Source organism: Molothrus aeneus, chromosome 1 (genome assembly GCF_037042795.1).
Source record: "Molothrus aeneus isolate 106 chromosome 1, BPBGC_Maene_1.0, whole genome shotgun sequence".
Classification (NCBI taxonomy): domain Eukaryota; kingdom Metazoa; phylum Chordata; class Aves; order Passeriformes; family Icteridae; genus Molothrus; species Molothrus aeneus.
In genome coordinates, this window is record NC_089646.1 from 10,246,379 (window position 1) to 10,269,408 (window position 23,030).

The 23,030-nt window shown below is 36.9% G+C and overlaps 1 protein-coding gene across 1 annotated transcript in view; it reads right to left on the bottom strand.

Moving 5' to 3' along the window:
* VIPR2 (vasoactive intestinal peptide receptor 2) overlaps positions 1-23,030 on the bottom strand; it is a 51,022-nt gene that overhangs the window by 21,071 nt on the left and 6,921 nt on the right. Inside the window, exons 3-5 of the mRNA XM_066551199.1 lie at positions 15,533-15,640; positions 11,726-11,823; positions 1,999-2,096 (exon numbers count right to left, since the gene is read on the bottom strand). Coding sequence (XP_066407296.1) covers positions 1,999-2,096; positions 11,726-11,823; positions 15,533-15,640 — 304 coding nt within the window. The remainder of the gene's footprint in view (positions 1-1,998; positions 2,097-11,725; positions 11,824-15,532; positions 15,641-23,030) is intronic.

A 23,030-nucleotide genomic window follows, 5' to 3' on the forward strand; every position in this document is an offset into this window, starting at 1 on the left:
TGCAGTAATCTGCATTGGCATCTGCCTGGAATTTTTGCTGGTAGGAGTATAACCACTACTGGCTCAATTATTTTTTTTAAAGGTATTCCAAACATAATTATGGGTTATGTGTCTGCTCTGAATGGTCTCTGAAGATTTAGATATTGAGAAAATTTGATGGCAGACTGAAAGTCTTACAGAACTCACCATAGGAATATTTCATGAGAGGAATGAGGCTCTGACAAACAACATGCTGTTATTATGTGTTATTTGTACTTCCTTTCTACCAAAACTGTGAAATGCACTTTCTCTGCTTTCTTGGTCCTAAGAGCAGAAGAGCTGTGTGAAGTTCATAATGGAGAATATAAAGGCTATTCTGTTAGGTGGAAGTGATACATAAAGGTATGAAGGTGGAGGGATTAAGAAATGTTGCAATACTGATAAGATTAGTAAAAAGGTTATTTTAGTTGAAGATATAAAAGTTATTTTACTAGTTGAAGATTGCCTTTAGTCTGAGAAAAGTCACAGAAATTAGGCAAAATCAGCAGGCAGTACTGCCTTTCCTAACATTGCCTAACAAAAACATGACAGACCCAGCATAACTATCCACACCTTTACTACTGTGCTTGGAACTGGTGAGGTTTGTACCTCGAGCACCGTGTCCAGTTCTGGGCCCCTCATTTCAAAAAGGATGTTTTTGGGGTGCTGGAGGGTGTCCAGACGAGGGCAATGAACCTGGTGAAGGGTCTAGCAAACATGCCTTGTGCAGAGCAGCTGAGGGAAGTGGGGTTGTTTTGTCTGGACAAGAGGAGGCTCAGGGGAGCCCTCATTGCTCTCTACAACCACCCGAAAGGAGGGTGCAACCAGGTGGGAGCTGGTCCCTTCTGCCATGATTCAAGTGAAAGGATGAGAGGAAATGGCCTTCAGTTGCATCAGGGGAGGTTCAGATTAGGTATTAGGCAAAAAAATTTCACTGAAAAGACTGGTTAGGCATTGGAATGAGCTGCCCAGGGAGGTAGTGGAGTGAACTGTTTTTGGAATTGTTCAAAAGGTGTTTGGATGCAGCACTTGGGGATATGGTTTAGGAGTGATTATGGCAGTGCTGGATTGATGGCAGGAGTAGATGATCCTGAAGATCTCTTTCAACCTTGGTGATTCAGAGATTTGGTGATTCTGGGGTTTACAATTGGACAAATTAATGATTGCCTTTGATTACAGTACCCCTGGAAACCACTTGGAAGCTTCTGCAAAATGTGGCTGCACTCCTGTATTGTATTTGCTGGGAAGTGTCCTGATAAAGGCAGGAATGATGAATCTGACTCCATGTTCTCAGAAGGCTAATTTATTACTTTATAATACTATATTATATTAAAGAATACTATACCACACTATAGTGAAGAATACAGAAAGGATACTTACTGAATGCTAAAAAGATAATAGTGAAAACTCATGACTCTTTCCAGAGTCTCAACACAGCTTGGCCCCAATTGGCCAAAGAGTCCAAACAACTCACAGCAGAATCCAATGGAACAATCACCTGTGGGTAAACACTCTCCAAACACATTGCACATGAGCACAACACAGGAGAAGCAAATGAGATTGGAATTGTTTTCCTTTTCTCTGAGGCTTCTCAGCTTCCTTGGAGAAAAATCCTGGGCAAAGGGATTTTTTCAGAGAATGTGAATGCCACACTCCTGTCCAGTGGTGAGATCAGCATCCAACCAATTCTCAAGAGCAATTCAAGGGGTTGATTTTAATAACCAAATAGAAAATGCTTTATGTAATCATTCCTAAATTATTCTTCTTTCTTACATGGACTGTAATGCCTGTAAATTTGTAAAATGCTTTGAAAATTGTTAAGATGATCAGTGCCAGTAAAATTCTAGTCAGCATTACAGTATTGTCAGCCGTTTAGCTGCAAAAAGTGTAAACTCAATGCATTTTCTAAATAGCTGAGCAATCAGATGAAAGTTAAAGATGTCTTATCATTGTTAATATTTACTCATGAAAAACACATACCTGAAAAGGCAAAGAATTATACTTCCTGTTGTAAGAGCAATCAGAGATACACTGTGTCCAAGGGTATAAATTGCTTTCACCCTCACATAGAAGTTGACCTGCACAGAAAAATATATATGCAGAAACTACTTACTGATACATCAAATTGTCTGTGAAATGATGTAATTGTCCATTAAATAACTCTGAAAGCTATAGCATGATTTTCATTCTTTGCTCTACAGTACATGATGAGAATGTTATATCTCTATATTCCAACACATTTGCAGGGCAACATCTCAAGACAATTGACTTCAGTAGAAAATTCAGCCTCAGAAACTCAGAATATAGACACACATTCTGGTACCATTCCAGTTGATTATACCATGTCAATGAGGTCAAATAAAGTATCAGATTCATCAATTTCCATGAACACAATCAAACTGGTAAGAGCAAATCAGTTTGAAAGAATGGATTATCTCTAAAAGAGAAAATTTCCCTCAGTCCTTCTGCTCTAGAGTACTTTGTAATGCAGTTATACATGAATTTAATTTTAAAGATATGTTTAAGTTTCATTAATTTCTCATTCTAAATTTTCAAATACTTTATTAAATAGTGACACAAACCCTTTCTTTAGTAAAGTTACTTGCTAAAACTTAGAAAGGAAGTTTTTCAACAGAGGAAAAGCAGGTTGAAATGCAGTTTGCTGATTAACTGCATATATCTGTAAACTCACCAGCCACACACTACATTAAGTCCTATTCTGAATAACAACATCAATAAAAATAGGGCTAAATATTTTCAGAATTAAACTGCCTCTCCATTTATACCTACAAGGAAGTAGGTATATGACTAAATGTCATTAGACTGACATTAGTTTCCACTCAAGAGAAATAAAATATTAAAACAGTGAAGTTTTTTTATTACATTATGAAATTAAAGATTTTAAAAGCAATGTAGAATATGCTACATATAAGAGACAGAATTTCAATATTTAGTGCATATGGTCATCATTTGCCTTCCCCAATGAGGCTGGCAAAAAGTAGCAAGGAAGCAACACTTGTAAGTAAACTAACACAGCCAAAGGAATCTCAAATTACTTTAGTGTATTTATTTTTATAGCACTCAAAAGGCCAAGTAAGGAGGTTATTTTAGTAATTCCAATTCATGATGAAATTAGCTGAACATTCCCTTTGCAATTGTTATACAGATACAGAAAAGGCAAAATGAAATGTGAAATGAATGAAGACTCTTGCAACTGCTCTGTTGTAGATATGGTTAAAGTAGAAAAATATGGGAAGCAACTGCCATGGATCCTAAGTGTCCAGATTTGATTTCAGGAAAACTCCACTGACTGAGACCCTTGGAACTGGAAATTGAAATTGGTTTCAGAATTCATAAAGGAAGGAAAAAAAGGTGGAAACCCTGCATGAGGTTACTAACAAAGCATCAGTTGTCCAGCCCCAGTGCTGTGACACTGCCTTGAATTTAGCCTCTGGTCATGTCCTCTGAGCTTGACAGAAACTGTCAGGCTGCTGCACATGAAGTGACTCTGTCACTACGCCCTGCTAGGGAGAGCAGAAGATGTTGTCTTCTGCCAGGAAAAACCACAATATTTCATGTAATGTTTCTGGCATTCTGTTACACACACATGACCCCTACAACAAATAGTCTGGCTAAAATCAAAAGAACCCCGTGTGGTTTTAGCCCAGCAAACAGCTGTCAGCATCAGCAGGACTGAGTCTCTCTGTTGGCCATTCCTTGGCCAAACAGATGAATGGGGAATACCTGCATGGAACTATGTCAGGATTGAAGTTAATCAGCCAAGAGTGCTTGGACAGTACCTTAATAATGACCATGCTCATTTTACTCAAGCTAAGCATGAGAAAATAAGAAGTAATTACACAGTTGAAATTATTTTATCATATTATAATTATTATCATTATTCTACACTTGAAATGGTGGAAAAGTACACCTTTCCCTTTTTCTCAGACATTTTAGTGGTTTAGTTTTATAAGGGACAGAAATCTTAGATGCTACAAGTTTTTCTACTGGTCAAAAATTAACCCTGCTTCTCAAACAGTTGCAAAGGTAAGTAAACACTAACCCATTTTTAATCCCTTACATCAAAAATTACCATTATTCAAATTCATGTGTTTTGATTTTCCAAAAAAATTTAGATTATTAGAATGCTTTAGATTATTAGCATGAAGTACTTTATCAGACTCAGCACCAAGGATGATGCAATCATACTGCTCCTTACATTTCCTGTATGAACATAAAAGCTGTGTCTTAATTTGCCTGTAAGACCTCTATAAATCCTAGTCACTCCACAAAAAAAGAAAAAAAAATTAGTAAATGTTCTCAAATTATATGTCAGTTAAAACCAAAAATTTTATAAAGACAAAGAATTAAATTCCACATTGTGCTGTGGAAATTGAAAACCAGGAAATTCATTGGACTAATATTAACTTAGTCACAGATATTAAATATTTGTCATTCATCTGTATTTTAGCTAGCAACCTTTAGAAACAAACTCTTTGTATTTTATTGGTGCAAAAGAAACAGGCAAAGCAATGCCAAATCTGATAGCACAAAAACCAGTGACTTTTATACACAATGGGATATCTTATTTATTTCTTACTGCTCTGTGTGAACCATAATTACCCATGCCTCAAGTAACATTTAGCTTCAACATCTAAACTTAAAATATAAATGTGCAAGATTGTCAGGAATAAAATGACTGCAACAAAGGCATGGATTGACCAAAAGAGAATTTGAGAAATTATATTTTCAACATATTTTAATACAGAATGAATATTATAACCCCTTCAGATTTTATAGCTCTTTTCAAAGGAAAAACTGATTCAAGTCATAGACATGAAACTGAAATCCCATTATGAAATTGAAATGACATGAACTTTTCTGCAGGTCTAACGAAATCAGAACATAGTAATAACAGCTGGCCTCTGCAAAACATTCACATGATTATTTAAGCAATGCTGACTGCAAAATTGGAATCCAACTATTTATTTTTAAACTTCTGAGGAAAACATCAAAATTACAACCACAAAACCAAAGTCATTAGGTGGTTAGGCACAGAAAAAACCTCAGTGGCTTATGATTTTCAGAAAAAAAATAATGGAAATGTTTACAGGAAGTGTAAATGCTTTCTAAAGAGCTAATCCTAAAATGTTTCCTCTTTTTTTTGGTGGCTACTTAATGTTAATAGATTTTAAAAGGGCATAAACACCTGCACATAAAATGAAATTGGATTAGTACAAGTTTGCCTAATTTGTCTTAAATAAATTTTTTGAAAAGTCTATTTTTAGGCACACTTGTGTTTTGTTTTCTTAGAAAAGACACCTGCTTCTGCTAATGTTTCCTTTAAATTTAGTTTCGTGTTATTTTTACTAAGTTCAGGAGACAGAATTCTTCTGTTTATTTACAAAATAGCACAGAAGAGCAGAAACACTTCCTAGGCAAAGCTGTCACCCAGCAGATCTCCCAACCTCAGCCTTGGTTTGGAAGGACCTCTAGGGGTGAGAAGGTACCTCAGTGCTGAGGGAGAAAACACTGGGGATAGTTAAGGGCTTGATTCTTTGTCCAAAGGAGTTTTGCTGTTGACTAGAAATCACCCTTAATGTAAAAGAAAAGCCCTCAACTTTTTATTCATTTAATTCAGAAATATACTTTATCATTGCTAAGGAATATAAGACCATTATTGTCCCAACTGACGCCTCATTTGTTTATTCCGTGGACTAATATAATCCTGTAATACTGCATGTAGGAGTTTCCTCTTTACAGACATAATTATTTACAACTGTATTAAAATTTGTGATCCTAAATTTTCATGATTTGTGTGTCAATATTTGAATATTTAATAATATTTGAATATTCATGCTCGAAGAACGTATCAGAAAATCTTAAACTGTAAAATGTAAAAGAAGAAGTGGGCCTAGCAAATGAGTTCAGTGCCTTAGAAACACTGAAATGAGCAAATGCAAACAGAAATGGAGTGAGGAACCCTAGTTCTTTCCTTCTGCAAAATTAACTTCAACAAGGCAGTAGCCATTTTTAAAATTTTGTACTTATACGGAAATAAATATAAATTGAGATAAAGAGATGGGTTGTGGAAAATTTAATTTTCTCTTATAGGACACTTCTACACATTTTAAAATTATCTATGTAGAGAAGGATAGAATTTACTAAAAGACATGTAATAAAATTGGTATTCCTCAGGGTATTTAATAATCTTTATACAAGGAATGGTACTTAATAATCTTTATGTAAGTAATTACTGATATCCTTTTTCTGACATTTTTCCTTCAATTCACTTTGAGCCTAAACACCACCCAGAAAAAAGATGAGATCAGCAGTGCCATAAGTATCTCTTAGTAATAGTGGCATCATTAATTTTAATTATGCCAGTCAGAATGTCTTCTTATTCAAAGTTCCCTAACCATAGTGGGAGAGATGACAACTTTAAAAGTGCACAACCTTCCACATTTTCTAGTGTAAATCTGTATCAGCAGATGTATCTGTGAATGTGAACACTCATGGACTGGAATTTAGCAGTTCATTAATATTCTGCAGTCAAAGCAAATTCCCTCTGTGCTCTACAAGAGAGAATATCAGCTAATATTCAGTCCTAGTTCTCACTTGAAGTCATGGAAGATTTTGCACTTATTTTAAGGAATAAGTCTCTTAATCACACCTCATGGAAAAATATTAATGAAAAATGCAGCATAACATAAATAAATTTAGCATGACTTACAGGCACAAGGAAACACACTGGTAAATGTGTGCCTTGTGTCAGATTTTGGTGAGAGGCAAAGACTCAATTTAGACTCACTGCAAACAATGCATTATTCCAGAGCAATGATCCACTCCACAGAGAGCAGCAATGCATTGTCAGAACTCCAGAAATTCTTCTGGCTGTCCTGAAAGACTCAAGACCCTGACAAGGGGCTCAGATACTTTGGCATGGAGTCAAAAACACTGGTGCTTTCAATTTTAACCTATGGAAACAATTAACTAACTTTGTGTGAAGAGTTACGAGCCACAAAGGTTTGACTACAATGTTAGTGAATTTATCACCAGGTCAAAATGTAGAATTTTGAAGTTTTTAGAATGGGGATTTAGGAGGCAAAATAGAAGAATCTAGGCGTGTCCAGTCTTTCTTTTTCTTTTTTTTAGTTTCCATCTTCTGCTGTGATAGTAGCACTTTTAGATTAGTCTAAAGTAAAGACAAACTGTCTAACATAGATGATAGGTATTAGAAAATCATTGTAAATAATGTACACGAAGTTTTTAGTAAAAAAAGATAACACCACCCTAGAAGCAGTCAGTGCGCCATAAACTGACATGGTAGACAAATCTCAACAAGTCGGAGAAAGAATGTTATAGATAACAGAAAATAAACAACTTTGAGAATGAGAGCTAAGAAATCTTATCTTCTTCTTCATTCTTGAAGCTAAGAAAAAAAGATTTTATAACACCTTGAGGTAATCTTGACACCAAAGACCCCATCAACCCTCACTGCCTGCACTGCCTCAGCTCCCCTGGTCTGGGGAGGTGTTTCTGCTGCTCATCCAGGGTGATGAGAGCACTCCAGGAATTGGGCAAATGGGGGATGCTTCTTCCATGGATGATTGTGGGGGCCAGGGAAGAGCTTGCTGTGCTCCCCTGGAGAGCCAACCCTGAGCCACAACCTCTGCTTAGGTTGAGCACAAAGCTCACACACCCCCAGAGGCCTTTGCGCTCATATGTTGATTTCTCTCACCCCATTGGCCCTTCCCCTTTGCTCCGCCCCTGCACCCATACCCTATTGGTTCCCCAGTGTTGTCCCGCCCCCTCCCTTTTCCCATATAAACCCCTGTTTTCCTCATTTTCCCTGGCTCCTTGGTGTTCTTGGCCTTGGCATCCTTCACAGAGGGCCCTGCTCTCATAAAGGCTGGTACTCTGTGCAGAGCCAGACAAGGCTCCTGCCTCTTTCTCTGCATTGCCCAGAAGAAGCCACAGCACAACATTGCTCCCAGGGCTGAGAGAAGGATGTGCCTGTACCCCTGAGCCCTTCTTAGGATGCTTTCTCAGGAAGGTCACTCACAGCACCTTTACCATCAGTCCACCACAGCAGATGATGCTTCTACTAAAGGCACAAGCTGCAACAGTATCAGCACACATAATAGCCCTGAGGATCCTTCTCTCCATAAATTTCTCTTCATATGACACTGCACATTCAAATCACACAAGCCTGATACTTGTATATAGTGGGGCTTTTGTGTGACCTAATAAATCCTGGGCCTATGATCAGACAAAGCTGTATTAACTGATTCAATCATTATTTTAAATAAAGTGGACACATTTCAGTGCTGTACAGGTGCCAGACATCTTGCTGTATATTAATAATGCTGACACAGATTTTGATACCTTCTGACAAGAGCAAGGACATATCTCCAGCTTGTTCAGTCTAGGTAGAAGATGTCAGAGTATGTCAAGGAAAGACTGCAGTGAGGCTTGAGTTGGGTTAACACACCTTGATGTGTATTTCAAGCACGGTCAGGTCAAGCTTGCTTTTTTTTGCTGTTTGCATGTTGTACTGCCATGAGCTCCACAGAAGTAAAATGGAAAAAAAAAGATTCTTATTTGAATACCTAAGATGAACCTAAAACTTGATCTTCAAGGTTAGCAGTAACTAGTTTACTTACTGGAAGCATATAATAGAGGTTTAGATCTACACTTTGATGCCATAACAACATACAAATATTTTGCTCAGACATTATCATGGTTGCACTTTAACCCCAGTGGCAACAAAACATCACCACAACCACTCCTTCCTCCTCCTGCCATGGGATGGGGAGGACAACTGGGAAGAAGGGAAAACCTGGGTTGGGATAAGGAGAGTGATGCCCAACTCCATTACTCAGCAGCCCCCTGACTGAAGCCCAGCCCATCCCTGAGCAGCAGCTGAGAGCTCCCAGCCCATTCCTCCTGGTTTATATACTGGATATGACATTCTGTGGTGGGGAATGTCCCTCTGTCCAGCTGGGTCATCTGTCCTGGCCATGTTCCCTCCCAGCTCCTTGTGCACCAGCTTGCTGGCAGAGCCTGGGAAGCTGAGAAGTCATTGACTTAGGCTAAGCACTACTTAGCAAAAGCAAAACACCAGTATAATCAAATTATACCAAATAATCAACATTATTCTCACACTAAAATCAAAACAGCCCTGTACCAGCTACTAGGAAGAAAATTAACTCTGTCCCAGCTGAAACCAGGACAGTCCTATTGATCAAACTGATCCCCCCAAAATAATGGCAAGAGCAGTAAAGAGCACTGGGATCTAACATAGAATAAACCAAGGGTTTTGTATCAGGCACTTACAATTGCTTTAAAAATGTTAAGCAAATAGTTTCTTTTTATAGAACCTGCTAATATATCATTAACATGAAATAAAAATGGAACAATTTAATTTGAACATAAAATCAATACAAAGTGTGGAAGCATGCAAGATCTTTCAGTGAGGAAATAAGAGGTGACATGTTTATGCTATTTTATAATAATCTTCCTCATTTCAGTGCATTTTTAAGCATAGCAATTTGGTACCTGTTAACAAATTATTCAGTATTTCCTCACAGATCTATATAATTTAAATCTTCTCGAGAATATTCAAAGCTGCCCAAAATAAATGCATACCTGCAGAGAGATATATGTCTCTGTGTGTGCATATATATATATATATATATATAGAATATGTAGAATATGTACAGAAATAAGCCCCCTTTAGATTAAAGATAAAAGTCAGTGTCTTAAAAGACAGAAAAAAGGAATCCCAAAGGAATAAATACTTAGTTGGAGCTATAATAGAAATTCATTCAGCAGTGAAGATGCAGGCACCAAACTTACACCAAGGACAGTTTCTACTCCTCTAACACTGTCTTCAAAACAAAACATAAAAAAGAACACTTAGGACTCACTCTAGGAAAACTATTTTGCTACCTTCCTTAAAATATCAGTTAATGTAACCTTGAGGACACTCTCATATGCTTCATACTCCATACTGCAGAGCATGTTGTTTAGTGACATTTTTATGCCCAGAACATTCAGTATCCAAATATTAGGACTTTATTTTTAGCTCTCATAGTTGAAACATGAGATTTAAAAGAAACCCAACAAACTATACTGATTTATGATGAGTAAAGGTTTTGGTTTGAGGGGCTACTATTGAGCACCAAGATCTGAATTCAAGAAAACATCTTCTGTGAAAACGAGTAGCTGGTGCAGAACCTTAAATGCCTCCTGAAGTCTCACTACTGCATGATACTTTCATTTTTCTATTTTCTCTATGATTTATATTGTATATATGATATTATATTGATTGTATGTTTGCCAATAATTTTCCAGTACCTGCTTTCCACATCCCTCTCCTGATTTTCATCCTCACACTTTTATAATTTGCTTTTTTTCAAGGCTTTTGCAAATGTTGCTGCTATATCCTATTTCAAGTTGTCTAGGTTAATTCCTGCAAGTATATTCAATTTGCATTTCATTCACCTCCTTCAGCTTACTAATGAATATGTCAAACAAGAACTGCTTTTCTATTATACTAGTTAATCTTCTAACTGTTTTTCACTACTTGAAATATTATATTTTGTTAATTTCAATTTTTATGTTTTGACCTATTTTCACACCACATGGCAATTCCTGGGTTGAGTGACAATGTTTAAAGTGGCTGTTTTAGCAGTAATACATGTGTGTTCCCAAGCTGTCAGATAACACAGATGTTTTAGAATTTGACTTCATAAAATTTGGGAAAACAATATATTCTCTCAATTTTTCTCTATTTTCAACTACAGTGTGTGGTTGGGCTTTTAAATACAGAAAAAAATGCCAAAACCTTCTTTGCTTAGCTGGAATGCCAGTGCATCTCTGCAAGCCAGACAGAACTGATCTGCTACAGCTATTCCACACATGCTAAAATCCAGGGAAAAAACCCAACTGGCCCTCATGAGAGGGCTTAATCCATTTTGGGTAACAAGAATTTTACTGACACTATGAGCTCACCCTTGTAAACAAACTCTTGATCTGTTAGCCTCAGCAGGAAAACAGACAGAAAATGCATAAAACATGCTGGTAAAAACCCTTCCCTCAACAAAAAGAGATAGTATCTGCAAAGTGGACAAATTCAGTTTTCTATGCATAGTGCATTTAGGATACCTTGATAGCTTTCTGAATAACTTATGACTGCTTGCACAATTTCAAGTCCAATATAAATCTGCAAATAACTCGAATGACCTAAATCAATTCTATTTTACTTATAACTTTAACACATAGAATCAACCAAGTGGTACATGTAATAGTAACAGACTATAGCAGATTAGGTTTTGAGATAACTTTCTAAAGATATTCTTTTGAAATAACAAACTTCTAGAAATAACACAATACAAAACATATGGTGCACCAGCTGAGTAGCACTGCAGTGTTAGATATACAGATGCTTCACTGCAATTACCAACTGTTTATAGCCTTGAGTTTCAAACAGTTACTGGGTTCTACATTCCTGATTTTATCTCATTAGACAACTGCAATCCAAGTCTATTGCAACCAATGCTACGAAAAATTACTACAGATCTTCATTAAATCTCATTTTTATTCAGTCTGAGTAAAATGGGATTTATTTAGAAGCAAAATATATCTTGATAGCTCTACTGAACACCATCATCTAAATGAATAGAAGAAGTATTTTTCCTACCTTATAGTCGTCTTCGTAGTCATTGTAACCACAAGTACTTAAGATGTCAGGAAATATATCCGACCATCCATTACTCGTACAATTTTTGCTAATGTTTCCTGTAAAGCAAAATTAGAGAGTTTAAATCAGAAAGATTCAAAACTCTCCTTATCAATGACTCCTTAGACAAGCTGTGTCATTAGCTGGTCACAACCTAGCTCTTTTTTCTTTGTTTCCTAGGACTCAACCCAGCCATTTCTTCTCATGTGCTTTTCATTAATATTCCTTTGGCTTTTAGTCCTGCTTGGAGTTGCCTTTGCACTACAGACAACCAGAAGTAAACCCAAGACTTTGGTATAGCAGCTAATTCTGTTACACATCTGCAAAAGCCTAAACTCTTCTGCTGTTTTATTTAAAATATTCAGAAGGGAGCCATACACTTCACTCTGTAAAGGGGCTATTTGTAGGTAAAGTAATTTGAAAGAAAAGTAATTTCAGTGAGAGTTGTTCTAACCTCTTATTTAAGGCTTTTGAGAAGCCAATACCAAGGAATCTACTGAACACTTACAAAAGCTCTTAGCCATTAAGGTGATGACTTACTGCTACAGCAAATGTTGGTAAGTTTGGTAATGAAATTCAAAGGACAAATTATGTCAAAGACTGAAGAATGAGGTAAAGATGCATGCTGAATGTCATTCTTTGAACCAGTATTGAAACAATGTAGTACAGGGAATGTACAGGATGTGTGGAAGTATGGCTGGAAAGGAATTTGAACATTTATTAATTTCTGAAATGTTCTGTTTGGTGCTGGCAGAAAAAGTTGACTCTTTCCTCAGACGAAGTCACACAGATCACATGGGGGCAACCCATGATTCTACTTCTTAATCTAATTAAAATGAATTGATTTTCATGCAGTATGGAACAACTTCAAGAGGGCAAAACAGAAAAGCCTGAGGTTAGACTAAAAAAGTAGTCATGACATTTATTGTAACCTACTGTTACAATGGTAATTTGTACCCAACTTCCCCTCGCATTTCTTAGAGCAATTTCTATATCTGTGATACTTGAAATCTATAATAATATACTGCCTTTTTTTGGAGTTTATCACTGGTCTATAATTGAATTAAAGATTCCTGGTTTTCACCACAGAAAAATAAATTTATGTGCCATAGGTCAGTGTTGGTCAAGAATAACCAAACTTGTTTATATACACTCCAAACTGAAGCTTTTGTGATCTTTATTTTGTTGATTGGTTACTGGAATTTCTTCTTTGTATACAGCCTTCAGTGGAAAGTTGTAAATATCCCATAAGGGTTCACCAGCCAACAACCAAATCTTTCCAGCTAATAAAAGGCCCTGACCCGAACCCACAGTCTCCTCAAAGAACGGGACCACTTTTGCCATTTGGCATAGAAATGAAATTTTTAAAAGAAAATGTCACCTATTTATACACAATGAAGAGTCTTCACTTTAAAAGTACATCAAGATTCTCTGACCAGGCAGAGCAGAGGAATGTGTTAACAGAACCACAATTGCGTCAAAGCCAGTTTTGCAAGAAAAAACTCAACATACTCAAGACACTGAAGTATTTTCTACTTCAAATACTGCAATACCTTCTAACCTAAAGAGAGTTGGGCAATGTTCTATGGAAGGCAATATTTATTTCTACACCATCTTTTCATGCAATTAAGTATTTCAGTTGCCAACCTTATTTAAAACCTTTAACTTGACACATACATTTGAATAAAAACTTTACAGAATAACTTTCTGAGACTAATAAACTTGTAAAATACAGGAAAAACATTATAGGATAATATGATTGCTTTTACAGTAAAAATTCTTTTAATCAAAAATTACTAATATTCAATACAGAATTAATCTTGCGGTATGCTTAAACTATAACAGAGCACCACAGAAGAAATTTAGAGCCAGCTCTCCAAAAGTTCTAAAGATGAGAAGAAAACTACTTTTTTAAATTCACAATTTAAATTGGGAAGTCTTTTAAGAAACTGATGGCATTTAAAAGCCTACTTGAGGTTTGGAATATTTGCATAAAAATGAGGTAGTCTAGATCATATTGGACTAGAATTTTAACTGCTCCTAAACACTAAAAGCTAAAACATGCATCTCACAAATCTGGCTAAATAAAAAGAGTGAAATTTCTTGTTTGAAGGTATTTTCATAATTTTCCACCGTAAGAACGAAGTTAATTTTTAATGTGCTGTGTATGAATGAAATAAACTACATATGCCTAAGCATAATCAACTTATGAAAGTACCAAGATGCTTAGTTAGCTCTTAATTGAATCAATCATGCAAAATGTTTGTTGTCTTCCTTCTCTGAAATTTTAAAAGACAAGGCTTAAAAAACACTCCCTTCTCTGAAATTTTAGAAAGACAAGGTTTAAAAAACACTCTTAATTGAACAGGAACCTCTAAAAATCAACCCTGTTAGTTCCACAAGCAGGAAGTAAACAGGTAGCTATGAAAAAAAGCTGGATGAGGGAAAATTATAGCAAACTATAAAATGAAGAAATATTTCAGTCTTGCTGACACCATGGTGAAGTGAGATAGGGTTGCAATGCACTGTGAAGGTTTCAGACTTAAATATTTATTGCAGTTGTTTTATAGTAAAATTAAAATGTTGTTGTAATATAACTAAAGTTTGTGAAATAAACTCCAGAGAGAACATGCATGCTCTAGCTTTTGGCAAATAGACAGAAGCAGTGTGATTTAATTCAGATTTTGAATTTTTGATATTTATTAGTTTGCCTTGTCTCATGACAACACTTTATTATCTTTGTTTGAGTAATTTGAAAACTTTTATAGATTTCACAACATTTAGCAACGATTACACATACTTTCCCCTTTACAAATTGTTTAGACTATCCATGATAAACTAATCAAGATTCACCAGTTCCAGGAATGAAAACCTTTGCTCATCTGTAGATTGTTTTACTTATCTATTTTTTACTGGAACAAGATTTTTCAACAGTTTTGAGTCTAAAGGTATTTTAGTCGTATCCCAAATTAGCCTCTAAGTTAAAAAGTAGCACTAGGGGGATACCAATCCCCCCTCCCCTCCCCCCCAAAAAAGAATTACAAAACAGTGGTAACTTTTTCATCTTTCACCAGCTTTTTATGACAATGGTTTCCCACCTGAGCAGTGGGGATAAGGTTTTTCCAGCAGCATTTTGATATACATGTGAAATACTCTGTGTGCATCATCTATTTTCAAAACCCCACTCAAATGCCACAGGGCAAAATATGATGTATTGACAAGATGGTGCAGAAGATGGGAGACTTAAACCAGTTAAATGTTTCAGCAGCCTGAGACACTGATGAGCTCTTTTCAAGTTCCATTAAAAAGGAGAATAAAAGGTTTCATAATAACTACCTTAAATTGCAATAGCAGTAATTTTTAGGTATTATCTGTTAATGTGGGCTCTTTATTCTCATGATGGCAAGGCAGAGCTCCCCTCCTGAGACACAGAGGGAACAACCTACATGTGGCCTGCTGGCAACTGTTAGAGATGTCAGTCAGGCTCAGCTGCCTTAGTAATTAACAAAATAGGTCAAAAAAGAGCAAGCAATGTCAGCAGCTTTGGTGAGTGTCACTGAATCAGAAATATATTTAGTATCTAACTCAAAGAATACCAAAAAGAACACAAAGATGATAATTTGGTCTTTTCATGGTGTATCCTGAACAGCTCTGACAAGAATTTTTAATCTACAAAGAAAATTAAACCCTCAAATAAACCATTCTTAGCACATTATATTACAGAATACCAGAGAGAAGCCAGTAAAAATACACCTTAAAATAAAATACCTGGTTTTCCAGAAAAAAGGCTGAATACTTTTGGGCAAGGGACAGTGACAGTCTCTCCAATCTTTGCAGGACGCCAGCAGGTGATGTTATCCCAAACTCCAACACATCCTGAAAAAAACCCAGAATTAACAGCCTTGAAAGCTGGGTTTATTTGTAAAGACCTGGTGAAAGCTTTGGACAAGTGGTTCAAAAATATTAGACTCTTTCAAGAAAGCTGAAAAAATTATATTTTCCATGAAAGCTTTAAAGGAATCATAATAGTCTGCTGATTAACCAGCCAATTTTGAGGTCAGTTAATACATTGGTTGCAGAATGTCTCATTAAAACAATGTCATTGTGATGTGAGGATGCTAAGAAAAAAAGTAAGAAAGATTAAAAAGTAACTCCTGAGCATTGATATGAATTATTAAGAATTGTAAAATTTTGAGAATTTCCTAATCGCAGTTAAAATGGAGTTTTCTATCAAGCAGACTGAACATCACAAATAAATATGCAAGAAGGTTATTGGACTCAGCACCACATATGACAGGCAGGCATTATGCTTGGAGACTGGAACAACAGGCATGGACTTACAGAATAATCTCTCAAACTATAAACCAGACATTTGAACAAAGAATGTTTCTATTCATTGGTTTCAGGAAGGGCAGGGGGGCTTCAAATTTCATAGATAAATTTTATAGTGGCAATAAATGCTTGTTACAATTAGAAAGAAACTCGCTACAGCTTTGCCCATGTTGATATCCATATCAATGTGGCTCAAAGGCTGTATCTTGTGAATGAGTGAAAATCTTCCTATGGGTGCTATAGGCATTTGGCTCAATCATGCCCTGTTTAAAGGTGTCTGTTTATAATGCATATCTTCTGAGCTAAGCAAAAAGCTATGAAAGTTTTTCAACACAAGCCTTGCAAGGACAAAGAAGTAAGGAAATGTTACTCATATTATCTCAGTTCAAGTTACAAAAACAAAAAAAAAAGAAATCATGCAAAAATCTAGGCATTTATGTCTTCAGATAGGGCAATTAAAAATTTTAGTTTGTAATTAATTTTAAAGATGTTAAAGACAAAAATCAGACTATTATCCCACTGGTGTTATATCCATAAGATTATTAGCAGTATAAGGGACAGTTTGTTCCTTTCAGTAGAGAACATAAAACTTGGATTGGGAACTGCCTCACAGCCATATTATTCTTCAGAATATTTATAGTATTAGCAATTCATTATTAATTTATTCTATGCTAGTGAGGTCATGCCCAAAATCACGCCACATGAGTTAAATGAAACTTGAAAAGGAATATTTAGAAGTTCTATATTTGTATAAAAACTTTTTAGTGCAATTAAACTTGGACAAGCTTGTGTTGACTTAAAATATGCAGCATCCTGCATTCAAAGTTTAAGTTACTTTCAAAGCACAAGTAAACTAGGGAACCAAAGAATGTGTAACAGGACCAGCAGCTGGATTTGTCCCAGGGCTGTGTCCTGGCTGCAGCACGAAGGAAAGCCAGTGGCACAGTGTTCCCATGGGCCTTGCTTTCCTTTGGAAACAGCATCCAAGTGTGGTAGCTGTGAGGGAGCCTCTGAGTGGCACAAGAACAAGGCCTGGAGATGATAAATGAAGATCAGAGGAGGATTATGGGAGAAATTCTGCATTTGATCACCAATTCCACAGAGTCCTCTTTATGCAGTTTCCCAAGGAAGTGCAATTCTCCAGAGGATTCACTTGCTTATAGGGATTGGGTCTTTGATTCACTCCTCTTAAGATTGTACAGTTCTAAATGCAGCATCTGTTCTATATTCAGAAAGATTATGCCAAAAATCAGGGATTACTAAAGGGAATACTTCACAAAGTTTATCTCTATGAGTAGATAATGCAATGCCTTATCCTCCACTGCCCTGTGTGCTGCATCAGCCTCTCTTGGCATTACCAACAGTATCCCTGAGAGATCTCTGATGGTGGCTTGGCCATCTGTACACAATTTCAGAGGTTTACACTGAGCAGGTCACCTTCAGAGCCTTTGAAATGGAATTTCAACATGCTTAAGTCCTTCCTGAGTTGCAGTTCTGGGTCAAAATCCAGTCCAAATCTCTATGATGCAGCACCAGAGCTTACTCAAACTAAAAGAATGTTTACCTGAACCAATTCAGGTCATGCTTCCTCCCCAATTGATTTTAAGCCAAAAACAACATCAATAACACGACATACAAGTAATCAGAAAGACAAAGAAACTATTTTCTTCATCTGCCAGCACTCAGAACTACAGTGACAAAATGAAACTCTTTTGGCTTTGATTGATGGGCTGCCTGAGCCAGCATAAACAAGCCCTGGAGTACACAAGAATAATTATCATCTTGTAAGACCTCAGAGGTTTTTATTTCAACCCCATTTCCACTAACAGTGAGAGCTGAGATGAGTCATGAAGCTGTTCATGCACCCCCATGGAAGCTGATGACTTTCTCAAGTTTTCCCTTTTGTCTAATCCACTCTGTAAAATGGTGGGTTTATTACAGTAATCTGCAAGCAGCTCAAAGGACTTTGTAAATTTTTTCTATGCTACTGTACATTGACTGGGCTAAGGTTTTGCCAAACAGGCAGCTGAACATCATGGACTTCTGAGCTTCCACAGAAAACACGTTAAAATCTTATTCAAGCCTCAGCTGCATGGAATACTATATTGAAAAATTGAAGTTCAAGTCCTATTCCTACCAAAATTAATCAACACAATTTGTATCAAATCTCAAAGCTTGCTGCAAGGAACTCAGTACACAAGTTTTTGATGTTCAAAACATCACAAGTCACTTATGGTTTCTGAAATATGGCTTTTTTTCTTTATTTTTCCTCAGTATTTTAGGACTTTTCAGGCATCTATGGCTCAGGAGAGAATGGTAGTGTTTCAGATTCCTCAAATCAAATGGATGAAGTAATACCAAAGATGTATTTCCTGCATGTAGACTACATTCAAATGCATCAGAAATCATGTGAGTGAAACTGAAATGGCTGTCACCAGAACTCCAAGAATATTAAGCCTCAATTTATGATTATCTACAGGCTTATTGATAATGGTACAAGACATCTGAGAAAACTGCTGAAATGTCCTGGAGGCATTTACAGTCACTGAATGACTACAGTGGGCATCTGAATCTAGTCTGAATGCTGAAATGGCATTACTGGTGTAATTACTGCTAGAATTACAACTGGTAAACAGCAATGCATCTTCTGGGCTTTCCAATCACACCTTTCCTCATTGCCCCCTTCTTCCAATTACTACAGATTTTTAACAATAGTGCATTCATTTATCTTCTTTTTCTCTTAGGAAAACATCCCTTATGCAGAGGTGGGATACAATTAACTTGACTTCATCTTAAAACACATGAAATTAGGCCAGGTTAATTGCTCCCAATGATTGCCTGCTTCTTTCCAGTGACCACAAAGCAGTCTGTGGTGCTTTAAATACCACTTGGGAAGTGAAGGTGTGGTAAATGCTGTGTTAAATGTTTCTGTTTCCCTACATAGAATATCTAACTTGATCATACTTTGTATTCTCCACTCAACTCACTCTCTATAACTCTCTGTCCAGCCATTAATTCACTCAGTGTTAGGATTTCTGGACTGTCATCCATCAGTGCATCACTCATAAAATCATTATCTAAATTATCATTTTCTGGAAATTTTACCCATCTCTCTCATATGCAGGCCTGCTTCCTACTGTCTCTGAAGGATATTGATAAAAAATATTCATATTTTTGGTTTAAATAAGGTCTTACATGTTCTGGTAACAATTTTACCAGTAAAATTATACTTTCTATAGCTAGCATTCTATTTCTTTCTGTAATTCACTTTTAAGGCAGCACTTTAATTGCTTCAATGTTTACTTCATGAAATGTCTATAATTTTTATTTATACTATTTTAAAGTATTCTAAGTACCAGATGTACTTTAATGTACATCTTTTTTATTCTTTTATGCTCATTTTTGGATTTAGTCTCTATGTTTCCACTGTGCTTCAATAAATTCTCAAGCATTGAGTGTTTTTTTCCTTTTACTTTGATGTGCATGCATAAAAAATCAGTCCAGCTTAGATCTGTGTTAACTCCTCTTTTTCTGTATGTCTACTATTATATTCTTTAGCTTTTTCTTTAACTATTGGGCTGGTTCTGGCTGGGATGGAGTTAATTTTCTTCACAATTGCTAACACAGAGCTGGTTTGGAACAGTGCTGAACAGTGGGTTTTTGCTTCCCCTATCTAACTGTTCTTATCTCAACATAAAAGTTTTCCAGCTTTTACCTTCCCAATTCTCTCCCCAATCCTGCTGTTGGGGAGTGAGAGAGGATCTGTGCAGGGCTGAGTTGATCTCTGGGTTTAAGCCATTAACAACTCCTAGGAAAACTAGCAAAGGCAAAAAGAGAAAAGGTTCTTCATCCCTGGTTCTGAGGTGTCTAGAAGAACATTCCTGCAGCCTGCATAGAACAATCCCTTTTCAATGTCTTCATTTGCACCATTTATTTCTCTGATGTGTCATTCACAGAATATCCAAGGAAACAACCAAACTTCCCTGAAATCCTTTGCTCAGTGACTTGCCCAAAAGTCTCTTCTGTTCCTCCAGAGGACACTGCAGATGCTATTGTTAGCTAGTTTCAATGAGATCACTTACTTTATTTGAATGTTTGGTCTTTAATGCTTGTCATGCATTTGCAGGTAGTTCATAATTAAAGGAAACATAACAGACTATAAACTACATTTTTGTTTCCCGTTTTCTTCAGCTTACATAAGTGCAGCCACCCCATGCATCATCCTGCTTTTTGAGATCCAGTCTTTGAGCAACAAATTCACTTACCTACATGTACTTCTTTGCCTATAAGAACATAAAACACTGGGGCTTGTGCTGGAAAATTTTGTCTATAGACACATTTTATAAATATGTAACCACTAGGTGGCACTTTGTATTTGGATTTTAAAGTTGTCACTTCCAAGAGAGGTTTAGCATTTTTCAAAACTGTCTAGGCGTGCATAAAACATGAAAAAACAACAGAGTGCTTTGAAAATGAGTCAGAAAGTCGACAGCTACCCTGGGGTTTATTTTTCAATGTTTTGATTTTTGTAGTTAACTTGGCAGAGCAGGAGCCATCTCACCTCTTATGGGCAATGATTTCTGGACTGCAGGTCTGTATGCCACAGCATGGAACTTGGGTCGCGTGGGAATTATGAACATATATGGACTGACATTCCTTCTGCATTTTCACACAAGTGATAAAAAAGAAATGAAAAGGAGGTGCTGCACAAGCTGGGAGCAAAGCAGAACTGCTCAGAGAGGGAATAGGAATGAGACAGTCCCAAAAAAGGCTGCCCCACTGAGGGTATTTCCCACCTGCTTTTGGCAGGGCTCTGAGAGCAGGAGCAGGCTGTGATGGCCCTGCCTTCATCCTCCTCAGAGCCTGTGCCTTCCTCTCCCTGCCCTGCCCTGGGGCCCTGCCCAGCCATCCCAGGGCTCTGCCCTGCCCTGGTGCCCTGTGCTGGGCCCTGACCCCCTCTGCAGGCTGATGTCCCTGTCCCAGGGAGGTGACACCTGCCTGGGGACACCTGCCTGGACCTGGGGTAGGACCGGCCAGACCTGCCTGCCCAAAGCCCCTCTGAGTGGAGCTGCCTGCCTGCAGTCCTGTGGCAGTACAAACTCTGGCTGCAGTGGGGTCTAGAAGCAGCTCCAAATACTCAGAAACATGGAGGAAATGCCAATGGAAAAACTTCTAATTTCCAGTCAACAAACACTACTTGTAGACAGCAAACAGACATTTGAAATTCTACATACATTAGATACATTAGATTTCGCTAGCTTAAATAGAATGATGAAACCAGTAGGGTTTATCTCATATTAACCTAAAATATTTGAAGTTCATAGGTTCTTCAAAAGCCAGTACTAGTACCAGGAACGGCAAAAATACTGTATCCAAGATTTCTAAGGGATTTCTGGATTTTCATGAAATTAAACACTTCAGAAGAAATGTCTTGTTGTCCTTTTGAAGAACAGTTTTCCTTTGGACAATCAAAAATCTATTGGCCAGTTTTACACTTAATGTAATTTACGTATTTTTAGGGTTCTGTGGGGAAATATGGAAGCTGCCAGCAAAAACTTTGAAAAAAATTCCCCCCTCAAAAAGAAAACAAACTTTCATCCAAGTTTTTTGGGTAAATCCTGCTTTCCAATTACTCAAAATGTCCTATGGAGACAAGAGCATTTATTTTTGAATGACTGAATATCAAGCTAATCTTACCATAAGAACATTATTTTCTATTCTTATGCAAATATATTAATGTGTATATAGTCAAAGCTGTAAGAGGTACCCTCATCTTTATGTTGCCCCAATTCTGACATGCTGTACATTCTTGAAAATTACCATTAAAAATTAATCTCCTGTTCATATAAATCCCACCACAAAATATTAACAGTCTCTGTTAAGAAGTGGACCATATATTTCTGCTAGTATGTATTATGTCTAACCCATGTGCTATTTGTTGCATTAGCTGAAGCTTTTTCAGTGTTTTGGTACCCAAAATTCCTTCCTTGTGGTATTTCAGCTTTGGATGCCATAGACAATAGACTGCCATGGCCACAGCTGACTTTATCAGGACTGAAGTGCAAGACTATGTTGGGCAGTATTTCCTTCAGAATCTTCTGGAAAACACAATAAATTCACTGATGGATGTGCATTTTCCCTCTTCAGGGCTACAAATGCCATATACTAATGTCTCCTGGCAAATTTCTATTTACATTTTGGGTAGAGCAGAAATTTCAGATCTTCAAAATCATTGTGGGCACCTGGTGCTTCTCTTCTTTCCAAAAGGGTTTGTTATTGTCACTCTTAGTAAATTTTACTATGTGAGATTTTTGACTGAGGCTGATCAGGATGTTTTCCTGGTCTTCACCATTTTATTTACAGTTAGTTACTTTCCAGTAGGCAACTCATTTCATTCAAGGCTCTTTCTCACCCAGCCTCCTTAAAAGACAGAGCTCTGCCTCTCTTCTGCCCTCAAATATTTAAGTACAGCTTCCACAAAGCCCAGACATTGTCAATACCATAAGAGTAAGTTTTATGTGGTGTCATTAATGATGACACTTCAATCACTGAAAGCCAAAACATAAAAACATCCAAAGCAGCCCCTTTAGCTTCCTTCATTAAAAAAAAAAAAAAAGTGTGAACTAAAAAGTAGCAACATATCTGTACTACACCTGGAAAAGCAGCAGCACAGAGATTTAAGGAAGCTAAAGTGGTACTTCCAAGAGTTACTGGTGCTGCATGAAAGAAGTTCCATGACCCCACCATCTCATTTAATTCTACTTTGAATGCTACCTCGGAGGACTGTCAGCACCACTGCAGTCTGGAGTACTGACTCATTTTAGAGAGAAAATAGCTTCAAAACTAAACAAAACATGATGCAAGACCTTGATGAGACAGGGAGCATAATAAAGGGGGAACCTTGAGGAGATTCCTGTTCATGTAGCAGAAGCAG